Below are 26,327 nucleotides of genomic sequence, written 5' to 3' on the forward strand. Positions count from 1 at the left end.
AACTGAAAAGATGAGCGACCCAGGGATGTGTGTGCTTTGGGGACCTTTAACAGAATGTGACTGGCAAAACGGGTGTATGTGGAGGATGAGGGCTGCAGTCGATATCTCAGATAGGGGGGAGTGAGGCCTAAGAGGGTTTTATAAATAAGCATCAACAAGTGGGGCTTGCGACACGTATACAGATATGACCAGTTTACAGAAGAGTATAGAGTGCAGTGATGTGTCCTATAAGGACCATTGTGGTAAATCTGATGGCCGAATGGTAAAGGACATCTAGCCGCTTGAAAGCACCCTTACCTGCCGATCTATAAATTACATCTCCGTTGTTGTGTACTACTCATATAGCTGGTGTGACACTGTTATGTATTTACACTGAACAAAAATCTATAAACACAATTTCAACAATTTTACTGAGTTACAGTTATATAAGGAAATCAGTCAAATGAAATAAATTCTAATCTATGGATTTTCATAACTGGGTGGGCCTGATGGGGCATAGGCCCTCCCACTTTGGAGCCAGGCACACCCACTGGGGAGCCAGGCCCAGCCAATCAGAATGAGTTTTTCCCCACAAAGGGCTTTATTACAGACATAAATACAGCTCTGGTGGACATTCCTGCAGTCAGCATGCCGATTGCACACTCCCTCAAAACATCTGTGGCATTGTGTTGTGTGAGCAAACTGCACATTTCAGAGTGGCCTTTTATTGTCCCCCGCACAAGGTGGGCCTGTGTAATGATCATGCTGTTGAATCCGTTTCTTGATATGCCAAACCAGTCAGGTGGATGGATTATCGTGGTAGTAATTACTTCAATCGTGGTGGTATTAGTAGCGACTTTGGTCAATTGTAGCATAAATTCACTGCGTGATGATTAGTTTAGCAACCGCATTACGTGTTTTTGTTAACTTGTCTAGTCAAATAGGCCAAGGCCTGTAGCTTCTCTTCAGTCATAACTTATTTTCCTAGAAGACATAATTAGGATAATTACATAAATCGGTATTCACAAAAAAATGTCGTATGGTAGAATGAATGCATCAATCATCTAGCTGACATCTGTAAAGTTTTCTCTTTCAATGTTGCTCCTCTTGACGGGACCGCGGAGAAAGCGCAATAGTTCTAAACAATGTATCCTAAATACTATTTCCTTGCAAACATTTTCAGGATAAAAGCAATGAAAAGCAATGAAAATGAATGTTTCTGTTAAGAATTCACTTCTTCATTGATGCATATTTTCCTTCGTTAAAATATTGACAGCTGTTATATAAAGATCAATCACTGAATTAGATACCCAGACATATCAAATCAAAGTTTATTTGTCACTTGTGCTGAAAACAACAGGTGTAGTAGACCTTACAGTGAAATGCATACTTACAAGCCCTAACCAACAGTGCAATTTTTAAGTAAAAAATAGGTTTTAGGTAAACAATAGATAAATAAAGAAATAATAAAAAAAACTGTGAAAACAACAGTAGCGAGGCTATATACAGGTGGTAGCAGTACAGAGTCAATGTGCGGGGGCACCGGTTAGTCGGGCTGATTGAGGTAATATGTACATGTAGGTATAGTTAAAGTGACTATGTATAGATGATAAACAGAGAGTAGCAGCAGCGTAAAAGAGGGGGTTGGCGGGTGGCGGGACACAATGCAAATAGTCTGGGTAGCCATTTGATTACCCGTTCAGGAGTCTTATGGTTTGGGGGTAAAAACTATTGAGAAGCCTTTTGGTCCTAGACTTGGCACTCCGGTACCACTTGCCATGCGGTAGCAGAGAGAACAGTCTATGACTGGGGTGGCTGGGGTCTTTGACAATTTTTAAGGATTTCCTCTGACACCGCCTGGTGTAGAGGTCCTGGATGGCAGACAGCTTAGCCCCAGTGATGTACTGGGCTGTATGCACTACAGTGCCTTGCTGTCGGAGGCCGAGCAGTTGCCGTACCAGCCAGTGATGCAACCAGTCAGGTTGCAGCTGTAGAACCTTTTGAGGATCTGAGGAACCATGCCAAATCCTTTCAGTCTCCTGAGGGGGAATAGGTTTTGTCGTCCCCTCTTCACAACTGTCTTGGTGTGTTTGGACTATTCTAGTTTGTTGGTGATGTGGACACCAAGGAACTTGAACTCTCAACCTGCTCCACTACAGCCCCGTCGATGAGAACGGGAGCGTGCTTGGTTCTCCTTTTCCTGTATTCAACAATCATCTCCTTTGTCTTGATTACATTGAGGGATAGGTTGTTATTCTGGCACCATCCGGCCATGTCTCTGACCTCCCTATAGTCTCGTTGTTGTCTGTGATCAGGCCTACCACTGTTGCGTCATCTGCAAACTTAATGATGGTGTTGGAGTCATGCCTGGCCATGCAGTCGTGGGTGAACAGGGAAGTACAGGAGGGGACTGAGCATGCAACTCTTGAGGGACTCTAGTGTTGAGGATCAACGTGGCAGATGTGTTGCTACCTACCCTCACCACCTGGTGGAGGCCTGTCAGGAAGTGCAGGATCCAGTTGCAGAGGCAGGTGTTTAGTCCCAGGATCCTTAGCTTAGTGATGAGCTTTGAGGGCACTATGGTGTTGAACGCTGAGCTGTAGTCAGTGAATAGCATTCTCACATAGGTGTTCATTTTGTCCAGGTGGGAAAGGGCAGTGTGGAGTGCAGATCTGTTGATCTGTTTGAGCGGTATGCAAATTGGAGTGGATCTAGGGTTTCTGGTATAATGGTGTTAATGTGAGCCATTACCAGCCTTTCGAAGCACTGCATGTATGTACAGTCACTGTGGGGACGACGTCCCCAACGCACTTATTGATGAAGCCAGTGACTGATGTGGTGTATTCCTCAATGCCATCGGAAGAATCCCGGAACATATTCCAGTCTGTGCTAGCAAAATAGTCCTGTAGTTTAGCATCTACTTAATCTGACCACTTTTTTTATAGACCGAGTCACTGGTGCTTCCTGCTTTACTTTTTGCTTGTAAGCAGGAATCAGGAGGATATAATTATGGTCAGATTTGCCAAATGGAGGGTGAGGGAGAGCTTTGTATGAGTTTCTGTGTGTGAAGTAAAGGGGATCTAGAATTTTTTCCCCCTTTGGTTGAACATTTAACATGCTGATAGAAATAAGGTAAAACTGATTTAAGTTTCCCTGCATTAAAGTCCCCAGACACAAGGAGCGCCGCCTCTGGGTGAGCGGTTTCCTGTTTCTTATTTCCGTATAGAGCTGACTGAATGAATGCATATTCGCTTTTGCTTGAGATACTATAAGAAATACATCTTGGCATTTTGCTCCACTTTTCCAGAGACAAAAATACAATTTGGTGTATCATTATCCTGGATGAAATACTTAATTCTGCAGGAGTTAATTTCATATTTGGCTACATGTCAGATGTTCTAGCCCTGTCCAGATTTCAGTTAGTAATTCATTAACCCATCTCAAGTTCAAGTGTCATTTTAGCTCTCTCATTTCAACTCTCTCATTTGTTGGCAGAGTAAACATGTTATAATGCAATATATTAGTCTCTCACAATATTAGTCTTTCACAATAAACAAGTAATTCACAATAATACTCTATGTAGTTATAGTAATAGACATTCGCAACAGTGTTGTGGTTGTAGAGATGTGCAACGAGTCATCTTGTGACATCGTCATGGAGAGAATAGATACTTTATTGTCTGTTGGTTAGAATGGAAATATGTCTTCTGCTTTTCCCAACTGCCTGCAGTGCAGCACCCCTGGGTGGAGAACAATTGTGGGCATAGAGTCATCCTGGGCAGAAACCATTGTAGTTATGCACCAAACTCATTTATTGGTCTTGTAGAGCATTGTTTCCTGGTCCTAGAGTCGCAAAGGGTTGCACATTTTATTTTTTGCCATAGCACTACACACCTGATTCAAATCATCAAAGCTTGATACATTGATCATTTGAATCAGTTGTGTAGTCTTAGGACAAAAACAAGAATTTGCACACCTTTGGGTCCCCAGGACCAGGATTGAGAAACAGAGGTTGGCGAGGCAGACCAGCAACTGGAAGGTGGGGCAACACAAATATGGGAATGAAACTGAACTGGCAACTGGAAGGCTGCTGGTCATTGATACCATGTATCATCTGCTACCATTGTGCCCATGAGCAAGGCATAAAACCCCCCAGAATTGCTCTCCATCTACTAGCTACTGGCAAGCTAGCTACTAGCAAGCTAGCTACTGTAGCTACTGGCAAGCTAGCTACTGTAGCTACTGGCAAGCTAGCTACTGTAGCTACTGGCTAGTTAGCTACTGGCTGGCTGGCTATTTAACTAGCTAGAGATGTTACAGCAACCCACAATCAGATTTATTTATTTATTAACAGCTTTTAACAGAATAAATAGCTTTTGCTAGGCCTTTCACAGGTCGAATTACAGATTTGGGACACAGATTAGGGGATTGGCTAAGGGGAGCTAGCTGCAACTTGTTGATGGTGCTCACTAGCTTTAGTTACTAAGGGGCTCCCGAGTGGTGCAGCGTTCTAAGGCACTGCATCTCAGTGCAAGAGGAGTCACTACAGACCCTGGTTTGACTCTAGGCTGTATCACAACCGGCCGTGATTGGGATACACCATAGGGCGGCGCACAATTGGCACAGCGTCGTCCGGGTTAGGGTTTGGCCGGGGTAGGCCGTCATTGTAAATAAGAATTTGTTCTTAACCGACTTGCCTAGTTAGATAAAGGTTAAATAAAATCAAAAATCTTGCCCCATGCAACAGGAAATGGTCAGGGGCCAAGAGTCAACATTTAACAGTTCTCAAATTTTTGTCAAAACAGGTCTATTAGATAGAACTATCACACATGTATTCTGTAATCTAAATGTTATTCTTGTTTACAGACTTTACAACAAAGATGCCGTGATTGAGTTCCTTCTGGATAAATCCGCAGATAGACCCAACAGCGAGGTTGTATCACACCTTCGTGGCATTAAGGTATGGTAATTATCCGTGGTTTCAGCAGAGGCCACACATATAATTTAGTGATGGGGGAAAAAATCTATACAGTTACATTGCAATATTATTTTTGGATGATATTATATTGACTCTTTTGTTGATTTGTAAAAAATTGTTTTTATCCTATATCTGGTTCTACATCTTCTTTTGAAATAGCAAGCCAACATCTTTCCTGCACTTTTATTTCCCTGATTGATCAGAATTCGTTTTCTCGTGCTCTCTTGTATTTCTGCAGCAGACATATAGTGAGCAATATGTTTGGAACATCACATCGCAATAAAATCTCAGTACCGAATTACCATACATGTAGAATCGTGAGAATCGCAATACATATCGTATCGTCACTTAAGTATCGTGATAATATCTTATTGTGAGGTCCCTGGCAATTCCCAGCCCTAATATCATTGCATTATCTAAAGGGAATCAAATGAAATGATAACCCATAATATTATGGTGTGTGTGTCATTCCACAGGATATAAAGGAGCTGAACCTGACTGACAACCCAGCCTGGGAAGGCGAGAGGAGGAACACCAAAGGGGACCGCTACGAGGACATGCACTGTGCCATGTTCATCTGTCCTGTGGTGGGCCTGGAGATGAATGGCAAACATAGGTACTGTGTGCGTGTGTGTGCGTGCACGTCATTCCTCATGGATTTCTTCATCGCTCTGAGGGACCTACCTAAATTTGTCCAATTAGTAAGGCTTGTTCTCCTTTGCAAAATGTTTTGCTACGGTGTGAACTAATGTATAGGACCCTAGATACTAGCATCTCGTCAACGTCTCACCATCTTATTCAATGAGAAGCATAGATGGGTGCAGTTTGGTCTCAAAGTGTCATCTCACAATGTCTGCATCTTACAGAGTACTGGCACTGAATCTAATGCAGTTGCCTCTAGCCTGAGTCTCGGCCTGTCATTCACAATGACGGTAACGGGGTTGGCAAGAGCGCACACAGATCTGGGACCAGGGTCTGTGCAGTAGTACTCTAAACTGTAGAGGACGCTAAACTGTAGAGATGAGATTGAGTGATAATGTGAGCCACTCCACTATTTGAGCATTGTCACTTTCTTTAAGACATTTTTTTAAGGACAATATAATTCTGAACTCCTTCTGGATAGGAATAGAAGGAAGGAGACGGGCAGGTAGACAGAGTAAAAGGGGACAATAGAGGTTTGTTGCCTCACAACCTTAACCCTTGTGTGTGATCTTGTCTCTTAGGTTCTGTTTTCTGCGTACCTGTGGTTGTGTGTTTTCCGACCGGGCCCTGAAGGAAGTCAAGACTGAGATATGTCACAAGGTTGGTCAAGACTATGTAGCATCCTCTCCAACAAGCTATCTGCTGTTCTGCAGTTGGCTGACTTTCAAGTTTTATTGTACAGTTTCTAGCAAGCTCTCGCCCAACAATGCAGTAACTAATATCTATAGTACACATGAGGAGTAGATAAACTATATACAGAGTCAGTTCCAGGGTCAGTACCTATACCTTATTTACAATGTGCAGGTATACTGGAGTGGTAGGGGTAGATAGAGTGCCTTCAGAAAGTATTCACACCCCTTGACTTTTTCCAAATTTTGTTGTTACATCCTGAATTTAAAATTGATTCAATTGTGGTGATTTTTTTGTTGTTGTCACTGGCCTACCCACTATACCCCATCATTTGTGGAAGGGGAATTATGTTTTTTTTTTTTATATTTACAAATTAATCAAAAATGTAAAGCTGAAATGTTTTGAGTCAATAACTATTCAACCCCTTTATAATGACAAGCCTAAATACGTTCAGGAGTAAAAATGTGCTTAACATGTTGCATTTAATTAAAATGCATCATACGGGGATACTTCCTGTATTTTGAAAGTTATATGTCTTTCAAAACATTTAGGACTATGTCAACAATGCATAATGGACAAACAAATACCAAATTATAATTTTTGATTGGCGTTTTCCTTTAACAAGTCACACAACAAGTTGCATGGACTCACTCTGTGTGCAATAATAGTGTTTACTATCAAAATAAAGAAAGTTGCACTCTATGTATAATAATCTCCCAGCAATTGAATGGGTATTTACCAACGTTTCGGCATCACTGTGCCTTCCTCAAGGTAATGTCATGAATACTTGAACCAGGTTATGTAGACACACAATGCAATTAGTGTAACCAATGACAGTAGTGAGGGGTGTGTCATAATGATTAAGTTAATTAAAATTAATTAGGGAAACTGTAAAAAAAAAAAAAGGTGTGTATATATATGGCATATTAAATATATTACGCTATTGTTATCATATAGAAACATAATGGAATATTGTACATCATATTAGCATCGACATACATTATTGTTTCATTCAATTCACAATCATTTTGTATTTCATTTAGTTTTTGTTCCATATAATATTTTGGTTCAACTTTAACATATAATGAGCATCATGAAATTATGTGAAATTGAATGAAACAATAATTTATGTTCATTGTTTTAAAAAAAATCTACAAAAATAGTGTTTAACATGATTTTTGAATGACTACCTCATCACTGTACCCCACATATACAATCTGTGAGGTCCCTCAGTCGAGCCGTGATTTTCAAATACAGATTCAACCACAAAGACCAGGGAGGTTTTCCAATGCCTTGCAAAGAAGGGCACCTATTGGTAGACGGGTTAAAATATAAAAAGCAGACATTGAATATCCCTTTGAGCATGGTGAAGTCATTAATTACACTTTGGCTGGTGTGTCAATATGCCTAGTCTCAGTTGCCGGAGAGGTAGGAAACCACTCAGGGATTTGACATGAATCCAGTTGTGACGTTAAAACAGTTATAGAGTTTAATGGCTGTGATAGGAGAAAACTGAGGAAGGATTAACAACATTGTAGATACTCTCCAATACTTACTAACCTCATTGACAGAGTGTATAGAATAAAACAAAAAATGTAAAAGCATCCTGTTTGCAACACGGCACTAAAGTAATACTGCAAGAAATGTGGCAAAACAATTCACTTTTTGTCCTGAATACAAAGTGTTTTGTTTGGGACAAATCCAATAGAACACATTACGGAGTACCACTCTCCATATTTAAGCATAGTGGTGGCTGCATCATGTTATGGGTATGCTTGTAATCGTTAAGGACTGGGGAGTTATTTAGCGAAACAAATGCAGCTAAGCACATGCAAAATCCTAGAGGAATACCTGGTTCAGTCTGCTTTCCACCAGACACTTGGATATTATTTCACCATTTAGCAGGACAATAACCTAAAACACAAGGCCAAATCTATACTGGAGTTGCTTACCAAGAAGACAGTGAATGTTCCTGAGTGGCTGAGTTAGATTTTCATGCAGATTTAAGTCAAAACTCTATGGCAAGACCTGAAATGGTTGTCCAGCAATGGACAAATCAACAATATATTTGACATGAAAAGAATGTGTAAATATTCTACAATCCAGGTGTGGAAAGCTCTTAGAGACTCACAGCTGTAATCACTGCCAAAGGGGATTCTAACATGTATTGAATACTTGTCTAATGAAGATATTTTTGCGTGTTATATATATACATACATACATTTTACATTTTGTCTTCCACTTTAACACTAGAGTATTTTGTGTAGATTGTTGACAAAAAAATGACAAATCCATTTTAATCCCACTTTGTAACACAACAAAATGTGGAAAAAGTAAAGGGGTGTGAATGCTTTCTGAAGGCCCTGAATGACTAGGCATCAGGAAATATGATAAACAGACTAGCAGCAGTGTATTTGATGATTGTATATTAGTCTGTTTGTGTAGAGTCAGAGTGAGTGAGTGGCCTTGTCCGATTACCCATACTTGTGTCCTAAATTAGTACTTACTCAGGTGGTAAAACAGGACTCTGCTGCCTGCTTGTTTGTGTCCCGCTTGAGTATGTGACAAAAGAAAGATGAATAGTACAGTTGTGGCCAAAAGTTTTGAGAATGACACAAAAATACATTTTCACAAAGTTTGCTTGCTTCAGTGTCTTTAGATATTTTTGTCAGATGTTACTATGGAATACTGAAGTATAATTACACGATTTTCATACGTGTTAAAGGCTTTTATTGACAATTACATGAAGTTGATGCAAAGAGTCTATATATTCTATATCAATGTTTTGTTCCCCGAGCCACTTAGTTATCACTTTTGCCTTATGGCAAGGTGCTCCATCATGCTGGAAAAGGCATTGTTCGTCACCAAACTGTTCCTGGATGGTTGGGAGAAGTTGCTATTGGAGGATGTGTTGGTACCATTCTTTATTCATGGCTGTGTTCTTAAGCAAAATTGTGAATGAGCCCACTCCCTTGGCTGAGAAGCAACCCCACACATGAATGGTCTCAGGATGCTTCACTGTTGGCATGACACAGGACTGATGGTAGCGCTCACCTTTCTTCTCCGGACAAGCTTTTTTCCGGATGCCCCAAACAATCGGAAAGAGGATTCATCAGAGAAAATTACTTTACCCCAGTCCTCAGCAGTCCAATCCCTGTACCTTTTGCAGAATATCAGTCTGTCCCTGACGTTTTTCCTGGAGAGAAGTGGCTTCTTTGCTGCCCTTCTTGACACCAGGCCATCCTCCAAAAGTCTTCACCTCACTGTGCGTGCAGATGCACTCACACCTGCCTGCTGCCATTCCTGAGCAAGCTCTGTACTGGTGGTGCCCCGATCCCGCAGCTGAATCAACTTTAGGAGACGGTCCTGGCGCTTCCTGGACTTTCTTGGGCGCCCTGAAGCCTTCTTCACAACAATTGAACCTCTCTCCTTGAAGTTCTTGATGATCCCATAAATGGTTGATTTAGGTGCAATCTTACTGGAAGCAATATCCTTGCCGGTGAATCCCTTTTTGTGCAAAACAATGACAGAGGAAGAACAATGATTCCAAGCAACACATTCCTTTTGGAGCTTCCAGTCTGTTATTCGAACTCAATCAGCATGACAGAGTGATCTCCAGCCTTGTCCTCGTCAACACTCTCTTGTGTTAACCTCTCTAGGGTACGTGGGATGGTAGCGTGCCACCTGTCAACAGCCAGTGAAACTGCAGGGCGCCAAATTCAAAACAACAGAAATCCCATAATTAAAATTCCTCAAACATATATGTATTTTACACCATTTTAAAGATACACTTGTTGTAAATCCAGCCACAGTGTCCGATTTCAAAAAGGCTTTACGACGAAAGCAAACCAAACGATTGCTAGGTCAGAGCCAAGTCACAGAAAAACACAGCCATTTTTCCAGCCAAAGAGTCAGATATATAGCTAAAATTAATCACTAACCTTTGATGCTCTTCATCAGATGACACTCACATGTATTGTGTAACATGAAGTCCTATATGTTTTGTTCCACTAAAGTTCATATTTATATCCAAAAATCTGAGTTTACATTGGCACGCTATGTTCAGTAGTTCCAAAACATCCGGTAATTTTGCAGAGAGCCACATCAATTTACAGAAATACTCATAATAAACATTGATAAACGATACAAGTGTTATTCACAGAATTAAATATATACTTCTCCTTAATTCAACCGTTAAAACTTTACGGAAAAAAGCAAACCATGCAATAATCTGAGTACGATGCTCAGACGACAAATCAAGCCAAATTTATATCCGCCATGTTGAAGACAACATTAGTCAGAGATAGCATTATAAATATTCACTTACCTTTGATGATCTTCATCAGAATGCACTCCCAGGAATCCCAGTTCCACAATAAATGTTTGTTTTGTTCGATAATGTTCATCATTTATGTCCAAATAGCTTCTTTTGTTAGCGTATTTGGTAAACAAATCCAAACTCACGAAGCGCGTTCACTAGTTGCAGACGAAACATCAAAAAGTTCCGTTACAGTCCGTAGAAACATGTCAAACGATGTATAGAATCAATCTTTAGGATGTTTTTAACATAAATCTTCAATAATGTTCCAACCGGAAAATTCCTTTGTCTGTAGAAAAGCAATGGAACACAGCTCGCTCTCACGTGAACGCGCGAGACAGAGCTTGTGGCTGCTGGCAGACCTCTGACTCATTCCCCTCTCATTTGACCCCACTTCACAGTAGAAGCATCAAACAAGTTTCTAAAGACTGTTGACACCGAGTGGAAGCCTTAGGAAGTGCAACATGACCCCATAGACACTGTGTATTCGATAGGGCAAGAGTCGAAAAACTACAAACCTCAGATTTCCCACTTCCTGGTTGGATTTTTTTTCTCAGGTTTTTGCCTGCCATATGAGTTCTGTTATACTCACATACATCATTCAAACAGTTTTAGAGACTTCAGAGTGTTTTCTACCCAAATCTACTAATTATATGCATATTTTCTATTTTATGGCAGAGTAGCAGGCAGTTTAATTTGGGCACGCTTTTCATCCAAAATTCCCAATGCTGCCCCCTACCCTAGAGAAGTTAATAAGAGAATCACTGACCTGATGTCAACTGGTCCTTTTGTGGCAGGGCTGAAATGCAGTGGAAATATTTTTGGGGTATTCAGTTAATTTGCATGGCAAAGAGGGACTTTGCAATTAATTGCAATTCATCTGATAACTCTTCATAACAGTATATAAAATTGCCATCATATAAATTGAGGCAGCAGACTTTATGAAAAATAATATTTGTGTCATTCTCAAAACTTTTGGCCACGACTGTATACGACGTTTAGAAAATCGATTATACTTTAAATTAGACTTGGGCGGTGTCCAGATTTTCACATTGTCATACTGTCCTCCTCTTATCCCAGGATTTACAGTATTAGCAGCATAGCAAACAAGGGGGCGCTAAAAACGCAAGAAAAGCCCATTGGGTCTCTATTACCAGAATGCTAAAACAAATTGTACAAATAGATTGTGAAATCACATAGTTTTCACTCATCAGCATTTTGCTAACATAAACTAATTGCTAAGACAGGCAAATCCAGCTCATTAAGTTATACAAGTGTAGCATGTCATTTTCAGTGAATGTGGACATCTGTCATGCTAAAGTGAATGAGAGAAATTGTGCAAATGAACAAAGTTGTGATGCTGTTCTTCCTTCAGAAAAGCATGCATGTGTACAAGGAGCAGAGGGGTGAAGAACGGAGGAGGAAAAAAATTGCTTGTAGGAAGTACAGGGAACAAATGGTAGTTGTACAGACAGGTCTTTGACTTCTGGCAGAAAGCTATTATAAGATATCGGATGGCAAATATTTAGAAGTGATTTGCATAAAAGTGTACTTCATCACCTCGTGTGCACCGCACAACAGCTCCCGCCATCTCCCGTTCTGCTATTTACAAACAAACATGTGACTGCTCTGGGGTACTACGGTACTCTTCATAATGTAAAATATGACAGGTGAAATGAAGAACGTAGTCTCCTAACTTATTGCTTAAGTTGACTGCAGGTATTAACTTCTAAAGTATCTACAAATATTCAAATTTATTGAAAATCTTCTAAGAAATTGTATTGGCGGTATTGAAAAACCGTCCTGTGCCTTTTTCAAATACCCCGGTATACCACCCAAGCCTACTTTAAATGCAGGATGTCATACTATTTTTGGCATTGACAACAGCTGATCAATTAGCTATGGGGATGCACTACCAAAATCAACGAATAATGGGAAACAACGCAATTGGTCATGATGCATTCTCTGTATGGGAAAATGGAGTGTGTGAATTTTCGAAAATCAAGTATATTTTAAATGCCAGGATTTTATACTAATTTCCGCTCTTCATCTCGTAGAATTCGATGCACACTTGTCCACAATACATTGGAAGAGGTCGGCTGCGAATGTTAGGCCCAAGTTTTCTTAAAGTAGCCAAACAACAAAACTAGGCTACTTAATTGGGAAGATGCCGAATAGCAAAGCTTCTGTGGTGGTGTTCAAATGTACAGTACCAGTCAAAAGTTTGGACACACCTACTCATTCCAGGGTTTTTCATTATTTTTACTATTTTCTACATTGTAGAATAATAGTGAAGACATCAAGACTATGAAATAACACATATGGAATCATGTAGTAACCAAATAAGCGTTAAACAAATCTTCCTCAAAGTAGACACCCTTTGCCTTGATGACAGCTTTGCACACTCTTGGCATTCTCTCAACCAGCTTCATGACGTTGTCACCTGGAATAATTTCAATTAACGTATGCCTTGTTAAAAGTTAATTTCTGGAATTTATTTCCTTAATGCGTTTGAGCCAATCAGTTGTGTTGTGACAAGGTGGTATACAGAAGATAGCCCTTTTTGGTAAAAGACCAAGTCCATATTATGGCAAGAACAGCTCAAATAAGCAAAGAGAAACAACAGTACATCATTATTTTAAGATTTGAAGGTCAGTCAATCTGGAAAAGTTCCAAGGACTTTGAAAGTTTCTGCAAGTGCAGTCGCAAAAACCATCAAGCACTATGATGAAACTGGCTCTCGTGAGGACTTCCACAGGAAAGGAAGACCCAGAGTTACCTCTGCTGCAGAGGATAAGTTCATTAGAGTTACCAGCCTCAGAAACTGCAGCCCAAATAAATGCTTCACAGAGTTATAGTAACAGACACATCAACATCAACTCTCCAGAGGAGACTGCGTGAAGCATGGTTGAATTGCTGCAAAGAAACCACTACTAAAGGACACCAATAATAATAAGAGACTTGCTTGGACCCCGAAACACGAGCAATGGACATTAGACCGGTGGAAATCTGTCCTTCGGTCTGATGAGTCCAAATTTGGTTCCAACCTCCGTCTTTCTGAGATGCAGAGTAGGAGAATGTGGAATTCCCACCGTGGCTTCCTGAATGGCTACCACAGCATTCTGCTGCACAAAGCCATCCCATCTGGTTTGCGCTTTGTGGGACTATCATTTTCTATATTTTTCAACAGGACAATGACCCAACACACCTCCAGGCTGTGTAAGGGCTGTTTGACCAAGAAGGAGAGGGATGGAGTGCTGCAGCAGATGACCTGGCCTCCACAATCACCTGACCTCAACCCAATTGAGATGGTTTGGGATGAGTTGGACTGCAGAGTGAAAGAAAAGCATTCCAGATTAAGCTGGTTGAGAGAATGCCAAGAGTGTGCAAAGCATCAAGGAAAACTGTGGATACTTTGAAGAATTTCAAATATGAAATATATTTCGATTTGCTTAACACTTTTTTGGTTACTACATGAATCCATATGTATAATTTCATTGTCTTCACTATTATTCTACAATGTAGAAAATAGGAAAAAATTAAGAAAAACCCTTGAATGAGTAGGCGTTTCCAAACTTTTGACTGGTACTGTAGGCTAAGGTGTTTTTGGTCTGCTTAAAATAACGAGTATTTCATAATAGGCATATTATTATAATTTTTTAGCCATACTGGATACATTTTTTTTGTCATTGAAAAGTGTTTACTGTTCTCTTGGCCGTTGTCAGAGCTTTTAAACGAAATATTAAACTTTTTTTTTCTGAACGTGTCGACATCGGGGGACTCTGGATGTGGCTGCGTTTTTAACGTCATGCTAATCAGGCCTTTTGATTTAAACATATGGATGTTAGGCTTCCTGTTGAATTATTTAATTAATGTCATTCTGATCTTGCTCCCAATGATCCGTGCTTTACTTTATTATGTTGCTTCCTAATAGTCTGCCTATAACCAGTCTGAGTAGGCCTATAACTCAATTCCTTCTCTATTCAGAGTTTGGAGAAATGAATTGAAATGGAAATGAACTATTATCAGGCTGGTTAATGCGATGCATGTCTGTTGAATTTGGAAAAATCCACCCAGCCTCCATCTACTCAGCCAGTCAGGAGACGCTACTGCGTTGCAGCTGTGGCATACTACATACTTTTTACTAGTCGTTATGTGCTAAATAGTATGCGATGATGAGTACATAGTATGCAGTTAAAGTATGTAGTACGCTAGTATGGTTATTCGGACACAGCCAGTGTGTAGAATCCTGTTTGTGTGCATAGTCAGTCTGTGTAGCCGTTTTGTTAGCTACAGTGGGCTCCAAAATTACTGGCCCCCCTGACTGGCAATGAACAAACAATGCTTAAAAAATATAACAATATAACTATAGAGAGAAACTCAAAATACCAAAATGTGAAAAATACGTTACTTTATTAGTGTTTCAATGGAAACCACCAAAATAATTTATTGATTTAATTAAAAATCAATGTCCTCCAAATCAAGGTTTCACAATTAATGGCACCCTTGAATATTATTGTAAATAACATCTACCAAAATTAAACCAGGAATTAAATTCCACTTATTTAAGTTTATCTAAGTGTTAAGGAACTATATTGAGCCATTACATCACTTCCTTTTTCACTAGGGTATAACAATTAGGTAACAATCATGCAATATCCCTTTGTCATCCAACACCATGAAAAAAACAAAAGAACTGGCAGTTCAAAAGGGACAGATGGTCGTAGACCTTCATAAATCTGGTAATGGCTACAAGAAGATCCACAAACGATTGAATATACCACTGAGCACTGTCAGGGTAATTATTGAACAATTCAAAAGATATGGAACAGTTGAAAACCACACGGGTAGAGGACGCAAATGCATTTTGCCCCCCAGGATGGGGAGGAGGATCGCGAGAGAAGCAACAAAATCCCCAACAATCACTGTGAAAGAATTGCAGGCCTTGGTGGCGTCTTGGGGTCACCAGGTTTAAAAAAGCACCATCAGACGCCACCTCCACAACCACAGGCTCTTTGGAAAGGTTGTCAGAAGAAAGCCCTTAATGACCCCAAGACACAGTCACAAGCGCTTGGAGTTTGCCAAATGTAATTTAAATTATGATTGGAAGAAGGTGCTCTCAAAATTTAACATTTTGGTCAGATACAGCATAGGGCATGTTTGGTGTCGAAACAGGAGAGGCACCTCATACCCACGGTGAAATATGGTGATGGGTCAGTGATGTGTGGCGTCTGATGGGGCTTTTTTAATTCCAGAGGTCCAGAGGCACTGGTTAATATTGATGGCATAATGAATTCCACCAAGTATCAGGCAATTTTGGCTGACAATCTGGTTGCCTCTGCCAGAAGGCTGGGACTTGGCCGTGTGTGGACTTTCCAACAAGACAATGACCCTAAACACAACTCAAGATCCACACAGAAATGGTTCTGTGACAACAAAATCAATGTTCTCCCGTGGCCATCTCAGTCACCAGATCTCAATCCAATCAAAACCTGTGGGCTGAGTTGAAGAGGGCAGTTGATAAGTGAAAAACCCAAGAATGTGAAGGAATGGTCCAAAATCCCTCCAAATGTGTTCCTTAACCTTGTCAAACATTACAGGAAAAGACCAGGCTCTTATCCTTGCCAGAGGTGGTTGCACTAAGTTATAAATGAGTGCCAATAATTATGAAACCTTGATTTTGGTGAAATGTATTTTGGTGGGTTTAATAAAGTACAGTATTTCTCACATGTTGCTATTTTGAGTTCATCTCTAATTATATTGTTTATATATTTAAAGTATTGTTTGTGCATTGCCAGTCAGGGGTGCCAGTAATTTTAGAGTCCACTGTATTTAAGTCTTATGGCTTGGGAATAGAAACTGTTCAGGAGCCTGTTGGTTTCACACTTGTTGCTCCGGTAATGCTTGCTGCGCAGAAGCAGAGAGAACATTCTATGGCTTGGGTGGCTGGGTTCTTTAACAATTTTCCTGGCCTTCCTTTCACACTCTTTGATATGGAGGTCCTGGATGTCAGGGTGCTCGGGCCCAGTGATGTACTGGCATTTGGATTTGACATGGGACCTCCCTTGCTGTGTTTTTTTTCACAGTATTACTTCAGTGCCTTTGCATACAAGCTTCATGGTTGGGAAAACATGTATTCTGTATATTTGTATTCTTCTTTTTACTCTGTCATTTAGGTCATTATTGTAGAGTCACTACAATGTTGTTGATCCATCCTCAGTGTTCCCCCATCACAGCCATTGAACTCTGTAGCCAATAGCCCCATCATAACATCCCTAAGCAGTTTCATTCCTGTCCTGCAGCTCAGTTCAGAAGGACGACTGTATCTTTGATGTGTCTGGGTGGTTTAATACCTAATCCATAGCATATTTATGAAGTTGATCATGCTTAAAGAGATATTCAGTGTCTGGTTTGTAATTGTTACCAATCACTGAACTTCTTTGAGGCTTTCAAAAATCTCCCTGGTCTTAGTCTCTCTCTTGAACTGCCAGTTCTTTCTTCATGGTGTTGGATGACAAAGGGATATTGCATGCGGATTGAAATTCAATACTTAACTGAGGGACCTTACAGATGTTGTTTTTAAGTTACATGGACTCACACGGAGTGAGTCCATGTAACTTATGTGATTTGTTTAGCCAAATTGTACTCTAGAACTAATTTAGGCTTGCGTAAACAATGGGCCTGAATACTTGTGATCCACAAACTTATATTTTATACTTTATATTTTTATACTTATATTTTAGTTATGCATTTTTTTCCCTTAAATGTTATATTTTTCTTCCACTTTGACACTCAAGTGTTTTGTGTAGATTGACTAAGACATTACAATTAATGTTAATCACACTGTAACACATTTTAAGAAATCCAAGGGGTCTGAATACTTTTGCAAAGCATTCCACTTATCTAGGGTGGGTGAGGGCAGTGTGGAGTGCAATTGAGATTGTGTTGTCTATGGGTTGGTTGGTGTGGTATGCAGTTTGGAGTGGGTCTGGGATGATGTTGTTGTGTGCAATAACCAGCCTTTCAAAGCGATTCCTGATTACAGACGTGAGTGCTACAGGGCGGTAGTCATTGTGGCAGGTAGCCTTACATGCTGACCACATCGCTCGTGCGCATGTTGATTTTTTTTGCACCCACACCAGACGTGATCAGGACACACAGGTTGAAATATCAAAAAGAACTCTGAAGAAACTACATTAATTTGGGGACAGGTCGAAAAGCATTTAACATTTTTGGCAATTTAGCTAGCTAGCTAATTTGTCCTGGGATATAAGCATTGGGTTGTTATTTTACCTGAAATGCACAAGTTCCTCTACACTGACAATTAATCCACAGAGAAAAGGGTAAACTAAGTTTGTTTCTAGTAATCTCTCCTCCTTCAGGCTTCTTCTTTGGACTTTATATTTTGGTTTTACAACTTTAATTTGCATTACCACCACCAACTGGACTGGAGTGTGGACCTCAGTTCATCTTTCAATCACCCACGTGGGTATTTGCTCCTAAAAAACTATGAGGAGATGGGAGAGGTAGAACTTGCAGAGTGTCAAGTGTCACAAATAGAACCAAGTTCAATTTTAGCGCCTGGCTATGCAGACGCGTGCGAGCAGTGTGGGTGCAATGATTGAATAACATGTATGTGTACATTTGTTTTGCAACGCTCATGCATACACCGCGGGGGGTGTGGTCAGCATGTTAGAGTTCTTGGGAAGAGGAATGATGGTGTTCAGCTTGAGACTTGGGAATTACAGACTGGGACAAGGAGAGGTTGAAAATTACCAGGAATATGGTTGCCAGCTCTTCTGCGCATGCACTGAGGATGTGCCTTGGAAAATCATCCAGCCCCGTGGCCTTGCGAGTATTGACCTGATTGAAAACCTTACTCACGTCAGCCTCGACGAGCGAGATCATCCAGTCTTCTCGGTTGGCGGGGGGCCCTCATGCAAGGCTTGGTATTGTTTTTGTCAAAGCGTGCATAAAATGCATTAAGTTTGTCTGGTAGAGAGGCATTGTTGGGCAGATCCCAGCTGTGTCTTCCTTTGTAATCTGTAATGGACTGTAGCCCCTGCCACATGCAGCAGGCATCGGCGCCTGTGTAATAGGATTCCACTTTGAGCATATATTGTCCTTTTGCTTGTTTGATGGCTCTGCAGAGGTCGTAGCAGGACTTCTTGTACTTGTTTGTGTCCTCAGCCGTGGCATCGGAGTTGGCTGTGATTGCTCTGTGTGTGGGTTCCCCTGTCCTTTACCTTAGCGCCAACCTCTTGTGTTAATCCAGAGCTTTCTATTGGGGAAGCAGTGAATCTTCACTGAGGGTACGATGTCGGCGATGCATTTCCTGATGAAGTCAGTCGGGGTCAGTCTGGCTCATGTTGGGTACCAGAGCTCTAGTTGTAGTGACATCAAGGAAGATCAAATAAAATTGGATGCACCTAATCTCAATTTGGAGTGACATAGCAAAGGGGTGTGACATGAATACTTGTGTAAATGAGATTTCTGTATTTTCAATACATTTGCTAACATTTCTGTAAACATGTTTTCACCCTGTCATGATGGGTTATTGTGTGTAGATGGGTGAGAGAAAAAAATCAAGGGCTATGAATACATTCTGAAGGCACTGTACTTAAAAAGTAGCTACTCATTTTTCAATTTATAATATATTTTTTTTAAGTAAATAGTTTCAACGGAATTGAAAAACCATCCCGTGGCTAGGGTTGTTGCAGCGACCGTATTACTGCCACACCGGCAGTCACGAGTCATGAAGGCAGTCAAATTTCATGTGACTGTTTAGTTACGGTAATTAGGCTTCTCCAAGTTCTGATGCTGCTGGTCATTAGTAGTCTACCAAACTTGCTAACTGCCTGGTACTCTGCACTCTATTGTCCCTCTAACCACTCTGACATCAATGCAAATGTATTTGAAAATCAAACGGTTCACGGGTGACAATGGGTGACATTATTAGCCTTACACTTGTGAATTATATATTATCACTTGTGAATGATGCCCAGCTAAAGGCAAGAAACAATGCCTTTTTTTGTGACTTTTTCTAAGCATAGTCGCACGCCTCATGTAGCCTAGCCCATAGGCCTATATGTTTTGATAAATCAAATCAAATGTATTTATATAGCCCTTCGTACATCAGCTGATATCTTAAAGTGCTGTACAGAAACCCAGCCTAAAACCCCAAACAGCAAGCAATGCAGGTGTCGAAGCATGTTGGCTAGGAAAAACTCCCTAGAAAGGCCAAAACCTAGGAAGAAACCTGGAGAGGAACCAGGCTATGAGGGGTGGCCAGTCCTCTTCTGGCTGTGCGAGGTGGAGATTATAACAGCACATGGCCAAGATAATCAAATGTTCATAAATGACCAGCATGGTCAAATAATAATAATAATAATAATAATAATCACAGTAGTTGTCGAGGGTGCAGCAAGTCAGCACCTCAAGAGTAAATGTCAGTTGCCTTTTCATAGCCGATCATTAAGAGTATCTCTACCACGCCGAGAGAGAGAGAATTAGAGAGAGCACACAATTCACACAGGACACCGGATAAGACAGGATAAGACAGGAGAAGTACTCCAGATATAACAAACTGACCCTAGCCCCCCGACACATAAACTACTGCAGCATACATACTGGAGGCTGAGACAGGAGGGGTCAGGAGACACTGTGGCCCCATCCGATGATACCCCCGGACAGGGCCAAACAGGAAGGATATAACCCCACCCACTTTGCCAAAGCACAGCCCCCACACCACTTGAGGGATATCTTCAACCACCACCATACCAAGGCCGAGTATAGCCCGCAACGGTCTCCGCCACGGCACAACCCAAGGGGGGGTGCCAACCCAGACAATAAGATCACATCAGTGACTCAACCCACTCAATTGACGCACCCCTCCTAGGGACAGCATGAAAGAGCACCAGTAAGCCAGTGACTCAGCCCCTGTAATAGGGTTAGAGGCAGAGAATCCCAATGGAGAGAGGGGAACCGGCCAGGCAGAGACAGCAAGGGCGGTTCGTTGCTCCAGAACCTTTCCGTTCACCTTCATACTTGATAAGGTTTGTATCACAGCTAAAGTGGCCAAATAACTTCTTAAAATTTAAGCACATTTATCCACTTTACAAAGTGTGTAGAGCCTAACTGGCATACATAAGCAGCGTGTGTTTCAAGTTTGGGGAAAATAATCTTCACCATTAAAAATACACATTTTTATATAAAAGCATTATATGCATAATGCTTTTTGGTCACTTTTGATAATTATGTTTTCCCGCTAGTGGAACATTTGTGCTTAGCCATGTGCGCATTGCTGCGCTTATAATGTGAGGAAATAGCCTAATAGTTTAAACATTTTAAGCTAAATGTTGTGATCTGCTGTGTCAGCCTCATTGCTTAAAAACGTTTGTTTTGATGCTAGTGGTTGTATTAATTTGGGATCTATCGCATCCCACAACTGTCCCAGACGATGTTTAGAATATTTTCTCACACAGAATAGAATAGGTCGACTTTTGTACTGTGGGAGACAGTTGATTGACATAGGCTAGTGCTTAGGCCTGCTCATCTTGTTGGCTGACAAAAAGTAAATGTGGACAGTTCTTCCAATATCTTCAATATGCACCTCGGAATTGGATAAGGACGTGCGCAGTTGCATCTCGGATGTGTCTGTCTTCACTTGTAGCCTGTGAGAAAGAACCGATCACGTGATGGAGAGCCATGTGAGTGAGATGAGAGGTGCTTCGGGGAAGGCAGGCATGGATTTTTCAAGGGTGTATTATGGAAATTCGAGGCATTATCAAGTACTTCTCAAATTGTGAACGAGAGACTGACGAAGTGTGTACAGCCTTTGCAAAAAACAAAGCAGACCTCATGCCTTTCAATCAACTTTTTTCAAATCATCATTAGTCGCATCATGAAGCCTTACAATGTATTAAAAATCAAAACATATACAGTGCCGTGCGAAAGTATTCGGCCCCCTTGAACTTTGCGACCTTTTGCCACATTTCAGGCTTCAAACATAAAGATATAAAACTGTATTTTTTTTTGTGAAGAATAAACAGCAAGTGGGACACAATCATGAAGTGGATTGACATTTATTGGATATTTCAAACTTTTTTAACAAATCAAAAACTGAAAAATTGGGCGTGCAAAATTATTCAGCCCCTTTACTTTCAGTGCAGCAAACTCTCTCCAGAAGTTCAGTGAGGATCTCTGAATGATCCAATGTTGACCTAAATGACTAATGATGATAAATACAATCCACCTGTGTGTAATCAAGTCTCTGTATAAATGCACCTGCACTCTGATAGTCTCAGAGGTTCGTTAAAAGCGCAGAGAGCATCATGAAGAACAAGGAACACACCAGGCAGGTCCGAGATACTGTTGTGAAAAAGTTTAAAGCTGGATTTGGATACAAAAAGATTTCCCAAGCTTTAAACATCCCAAGGAGCACTGTGCAAGCGATAATATTGAAATGGAAGGAGTATCAGACCGCTGCAAATCTGCCAAGACCTGGCCGTCCCTCTAAACTTTCAGCTCATACAAGGAGAAGACTGATCAGAGATGCAGCCAAGAGGCCCATGATCACTGGATGAACTGCAGAGATCTACAGCTGAGGTGGGAGACTCTGTCCATAGGACAACAATCAGTCGTATATTGCACAAATCTGGCCTTTATGGAAGAGTGGCAAGAAGAAAGCCATTTCTTAAAGATATCCATAAAAAGTGTCGTTTAAAGTTTGCCACAAGCCACCTGGGGGAGACACCAAACATGTGGAAGAAGGTGCTCTGGTCAGATGAAACCAAAATTGAACTTTTTGGCAAAAATACAGTTTTATATCTTTATGTTTGAAGCCTGAAATGTGGCAAAAGGTCGCAAAGTTCATGGAGGCCGAATACTTTCGCAAGGCACTGTAGCCCCCACATTTGTAGAACAACTTGTTAAATTAAACTCTAAATTAAGCTTATAGGAGTACCTATTTCGTTGTTAACTGCTCAACACAGAATAGCTGCATGTGCGCATTCCCTCAAATCGCTTAGAGAAAATGTCCTATTCTATTTTATTCAGCTTTGTTCAATTGTATTCTTCATACAATAAAATAATGTCACAGAATTGTAAGCAAATCTTGTCTACTAAATGAACTAGTTTAGTCCACAGCCATATGGCATAGCCAGATCAGGACCTAACATAAGGACAACTCAGAGTATGCTATTCTGTTCTTCTGAAATAGACTACATTTTCATTATATCATGTTTCTTTAGACCTGTCTAAAATAATGGATTTATTGTAATAGTGTAGGCTATATTGCATGGAGTTATTGTGAAGGTGTAGGCTCTATTTATTTATTTGACTTTTTAAAATGTAGATGCTTCAGAGATCTGCATCAGTGTGTGGAAGTCAGGAGATGCTAAATATGAGACCGACAGTTATTTGCTTGACAATCACCGGCTGACGAAATTTGTGACTGCCAAAGCCCTACCCGTGGCTACTTCCAAATACCCCGGTGTACTGCCCAAGCCTACCCCTCACTTACACTACCCACTCCCCTGTGGTTTTCTTTGTTACACAAAACCTGCTGTTATAGTCAGTCATCTGTATATTGCCAGTTTGAGAATAACATTTGAGGCACTTCAGGTAGTTTGCTAATGGAGAGTGGTGCTGTTTGTGTGACTCTTCTACTGTAGATTACTCAACCTTTAGTACAGCTTGTCCTCTGTCGTGCCCTGCGGAATTTCTGTCAGATGGAGGTGGGGGGTTCTATCTGTGGACCTTTTAGCTGTTTGTGCTCACTTGTGAATGATTAACTGTTTTTGACTTGTTTGATTCCATTGAGTTGGCCACATTTCCGTTGCTAATGCATCAATAATTTGCTTTGATATGAACATACAACTCTCCCTTTTTGAGTTAACGTAATGATACGCGTTGTTTAGCCAAATAAAGCAAATAAAAGGTAGGAGCTACTGTTTCTGTATACCATGGTGCACATAGAAAAGTACCATGGTGCCTCATCCACCATGCCTGCCCCATAAAGCTGTGACCATGAACCTAAAATTACTGACACCTACATTGCCTTCCCCTTATTTTGTGTACTTCTGTAATTTCCGTCAATTTTTTTCCTTCTACACAATGTTCCTGTAGGTGGTTCTAAAACCATTATTTGGTCCACAGTAATAGCCTATGCATTACTTTGATTCTTGCTATGAAAGCGTCTGCCTGTCCCTGTTTCTCAGTCGTCTGCTGTGTGAGCGAGCCACTCTTCCTCCCTCTCCCCACTGTGTTCATGGAGGAGGGAGGGATGCATTCTGAGAAGAAAAAGCATATGACCATTGCTCAAAATGCAATTGTGTGAAAATACAGTTTTCAAAGAAACTACTGTTTTCTGTGAGGAGAGTCTCACAGCTTTCTCTGAGTTTTTATTTAATCATTTTTGTTATTATTATTATTTTTTTTACCTTTTATTTAACTAGGCAAGTCAGTTAAGAACAAATTCTTATTTTCAATGACGGCCTAGGAACAGTGGGTTAACTGCCTGTTCAGGAGCAGAACGACAGATTTGTACCTTGTCAGCTCGGGGATTCAAACTTGCAACCTTTAAGTTACTAGGTTAACGCTCTAACCACTAGGCTACCCTGCCGCCCCAGGGTAGCCTAGTATATAATGTATTTCGCACCTTAATATTGAGTTCATGGCACCACTTTACAGCCGAGGTAGGCTGTAAGTATGGCTTTTGATGTGCCCGCGGAGTAGTGAATAGGCCTACTTCAAGTAGCTTAGGCCTAGCGCTGAAAAAGTCAATCCGCCATCATTACCAAAATGGAAAAATCTAATGATTTTATTATTGAAATATTGAAATAGCATGGACGACCGAGGAAAGACAAATTAGTACAATTTAAGGCCATGTGGCAAGCAATAATGCATGCACTAGGGATGGGAGTGTAAGCATGTGGGTCTGGACAGAGGAGAGGTAGATGTTGTTTGTTGGTGTCTAAGTTGTTTTTCGTATGCGTATGTTTGTTAATGGTGTGGGGGGTAAAAAAAAAATGCCTGGGAAAAAGGTTTTTGTAGGACATTAGCCAACATTTACTGATTAGGTTAATCAATTAGCCTACACGGTTATATAGCAACAATATCATATTTGGAGTTAGCAATCTACCTAAGTGTTTTGAGTTCCCACTTCCTGGTGGTGAACAATATAGCCTATAGGCTAAATATAGATGTTGGTAAATTTCTCTGTAGAGCAACAAAAAAAAAGAAGATAATTCTGTATCCTATTTTGACAGGTTGCACATCCAAAATATCAATCATGCATTCCCTGGATATGTTTGATGAAATGGTATGATTCAAAAGTAGGCCATCTCAGTTGTAAAGTAACCGTCCATTAATATCGCGTCAAATCAGCATCTAAAGTCCATGTCGAGCAAGAGGAAACCTCATTGAAAAATGGTAGGCCAACATTTAGACTTTCGTCCTTCAGACAAGGAGGTGACTGAACATGTTGTTGTGTTTGATGCAAGAAACCACTTTACAAAATAAAATGCATTAATATTCCCATACCATTATTACGGAGAATACTCACAACCGCTCATGCTGTAAACACAATCCAGTTCAAAGTGAATGGCACCGATCCATATATGGAAATAGTTATTTGCATACAGGTCTACTGCACCTCTGATTGGTTATGGTCTGTGTGGAGTACTGTCTGAGTCGTGTATGTCAATGCAATAGAATCGTACTTCGATGCGTCCTGCCTACAACAAAATCTTCCATAGTTACTTTTGCATACTACGGGTTGCATAATTAGTTTTTTTTCGGTATGTTGCGTTGAAAGTGGCTAATATTGCGATGATTCGATCACAATTCCCAAAGAAGAGAAAGGTTGATTAGTGTTAACTAAGGGGGAAAACTCGAAAGTTGAGTGAAGTTCAATCTCATGCTTCTCTATGCGAGCTGATATTTCTTCTGTTCTGCAGTCCCTGGGGAGCTGTGTACCCCCGCGCACAGCTTCGAGGGAATATTGGTTGAGAGCGCAGACATTTGTTGGAGAGAGCAGATGTTCCTCGAGTGGATATGCCAAACTTGATAGCTGACAAGTGTGAGTTTGGGCAAGCAGAACATCATTGCCACAGATCAAAAATAAGTATGTTTGAATCAAAAAATATAGAACCTTAAGCAAAGAAACATGATTCAAATGTGTACTTTTTTTTTTTTAATTGTCCAACAATAGTCACGTCTTTGTCAAGTTTTCACCACAGAGTTTCTAAACCATACTGTACTGTCTTCGTTTTAACTTTACATTTCTGATGTTGCTCTCTCAAGTCTTGACACCTTTTGGGTTTCAATTTCTCTTTTTTTTCTCGATCGGATTTCAGGCTTATGGGGGCTGACTTAATCGGATGCGTGTCTAGAACACCTTAAATTGGTCACTTTCATTGGAGTGATGGACAAACTAACAAATGCTTGCCATTTTTCAGTCCAGTGTTGTCATGTGATTGGTTGAGTCCTCTTGGGTGCATGATGTCAAACAGATGCGCTTCAGAACCGTATGTTTAGCTTGCTAGCCAGCTTGAATAGTAAGCACTGAATGACTTGGAAAACCCAGCCTCAACTCATCCTCTGCTCGCTCGACCGCATCCTGCGCTCTCGACTGGTCTGTGTGCTGGCGGGACCCATCCTCTGCTTGCTCAACAACATTCTGAGCTCTCGACTGGTTTGTGTGCTGGCGGGACCCATC

The 26,327-nt window shown here is 40.7% G+C and overlaps 1 protein-coding gene across 10 annotated transcripts in view; it reads left to right on the plus strand.

Annotated features, from left to right (window-relative positions):
• rtf2 (replication termination factor 2) overlaps nucleotides 1-26,327 on the plus strand; it is a 64,153-nt gene that overhangs the window by 1,317 nt on the left and 36,509 nt on the right. For all 10 annotated transcript variants that reach the window (XM_021610669.3, XM_036984144.2, XM_021610670.3 and 7 more), the window contains 3 exons: nucleotides 4,845-4,938; nucleotides 5,433-5,572; nucleotides 6,180-6,258. In XM_021610669.3, coding sequence (XP_021466344.2) covers nucleotides 4,845-4,938; nucleotides 5,433-5,572; nucleotides 6,180-6,258 — 313 coding nt within the window. The remainder of the gene's footprint in view (nucleotides 1-4,844; nucleotides 4,939-5,432; nucleotides 5,573-6,179; nucleotides 6,259-26,327) is intronic.

The sequence above is a fragment of the Oncorhynchus mykiss genome, chromosome 7 (assembly GCF_057628025.1).
Source record: "Oncorhynchus mykiss isolate SJ-2025 chromosome 7, ASM5762802v1, whole genome shotgun sequence".
Taxonomy (NCBI): domain Eukaryota; kingdom Metazoa; phylum Chordata; class Actinopteri; order Salmoniformes; family Salmonidae; genus Oncorhynchus; species Oncorhynchus mykiss.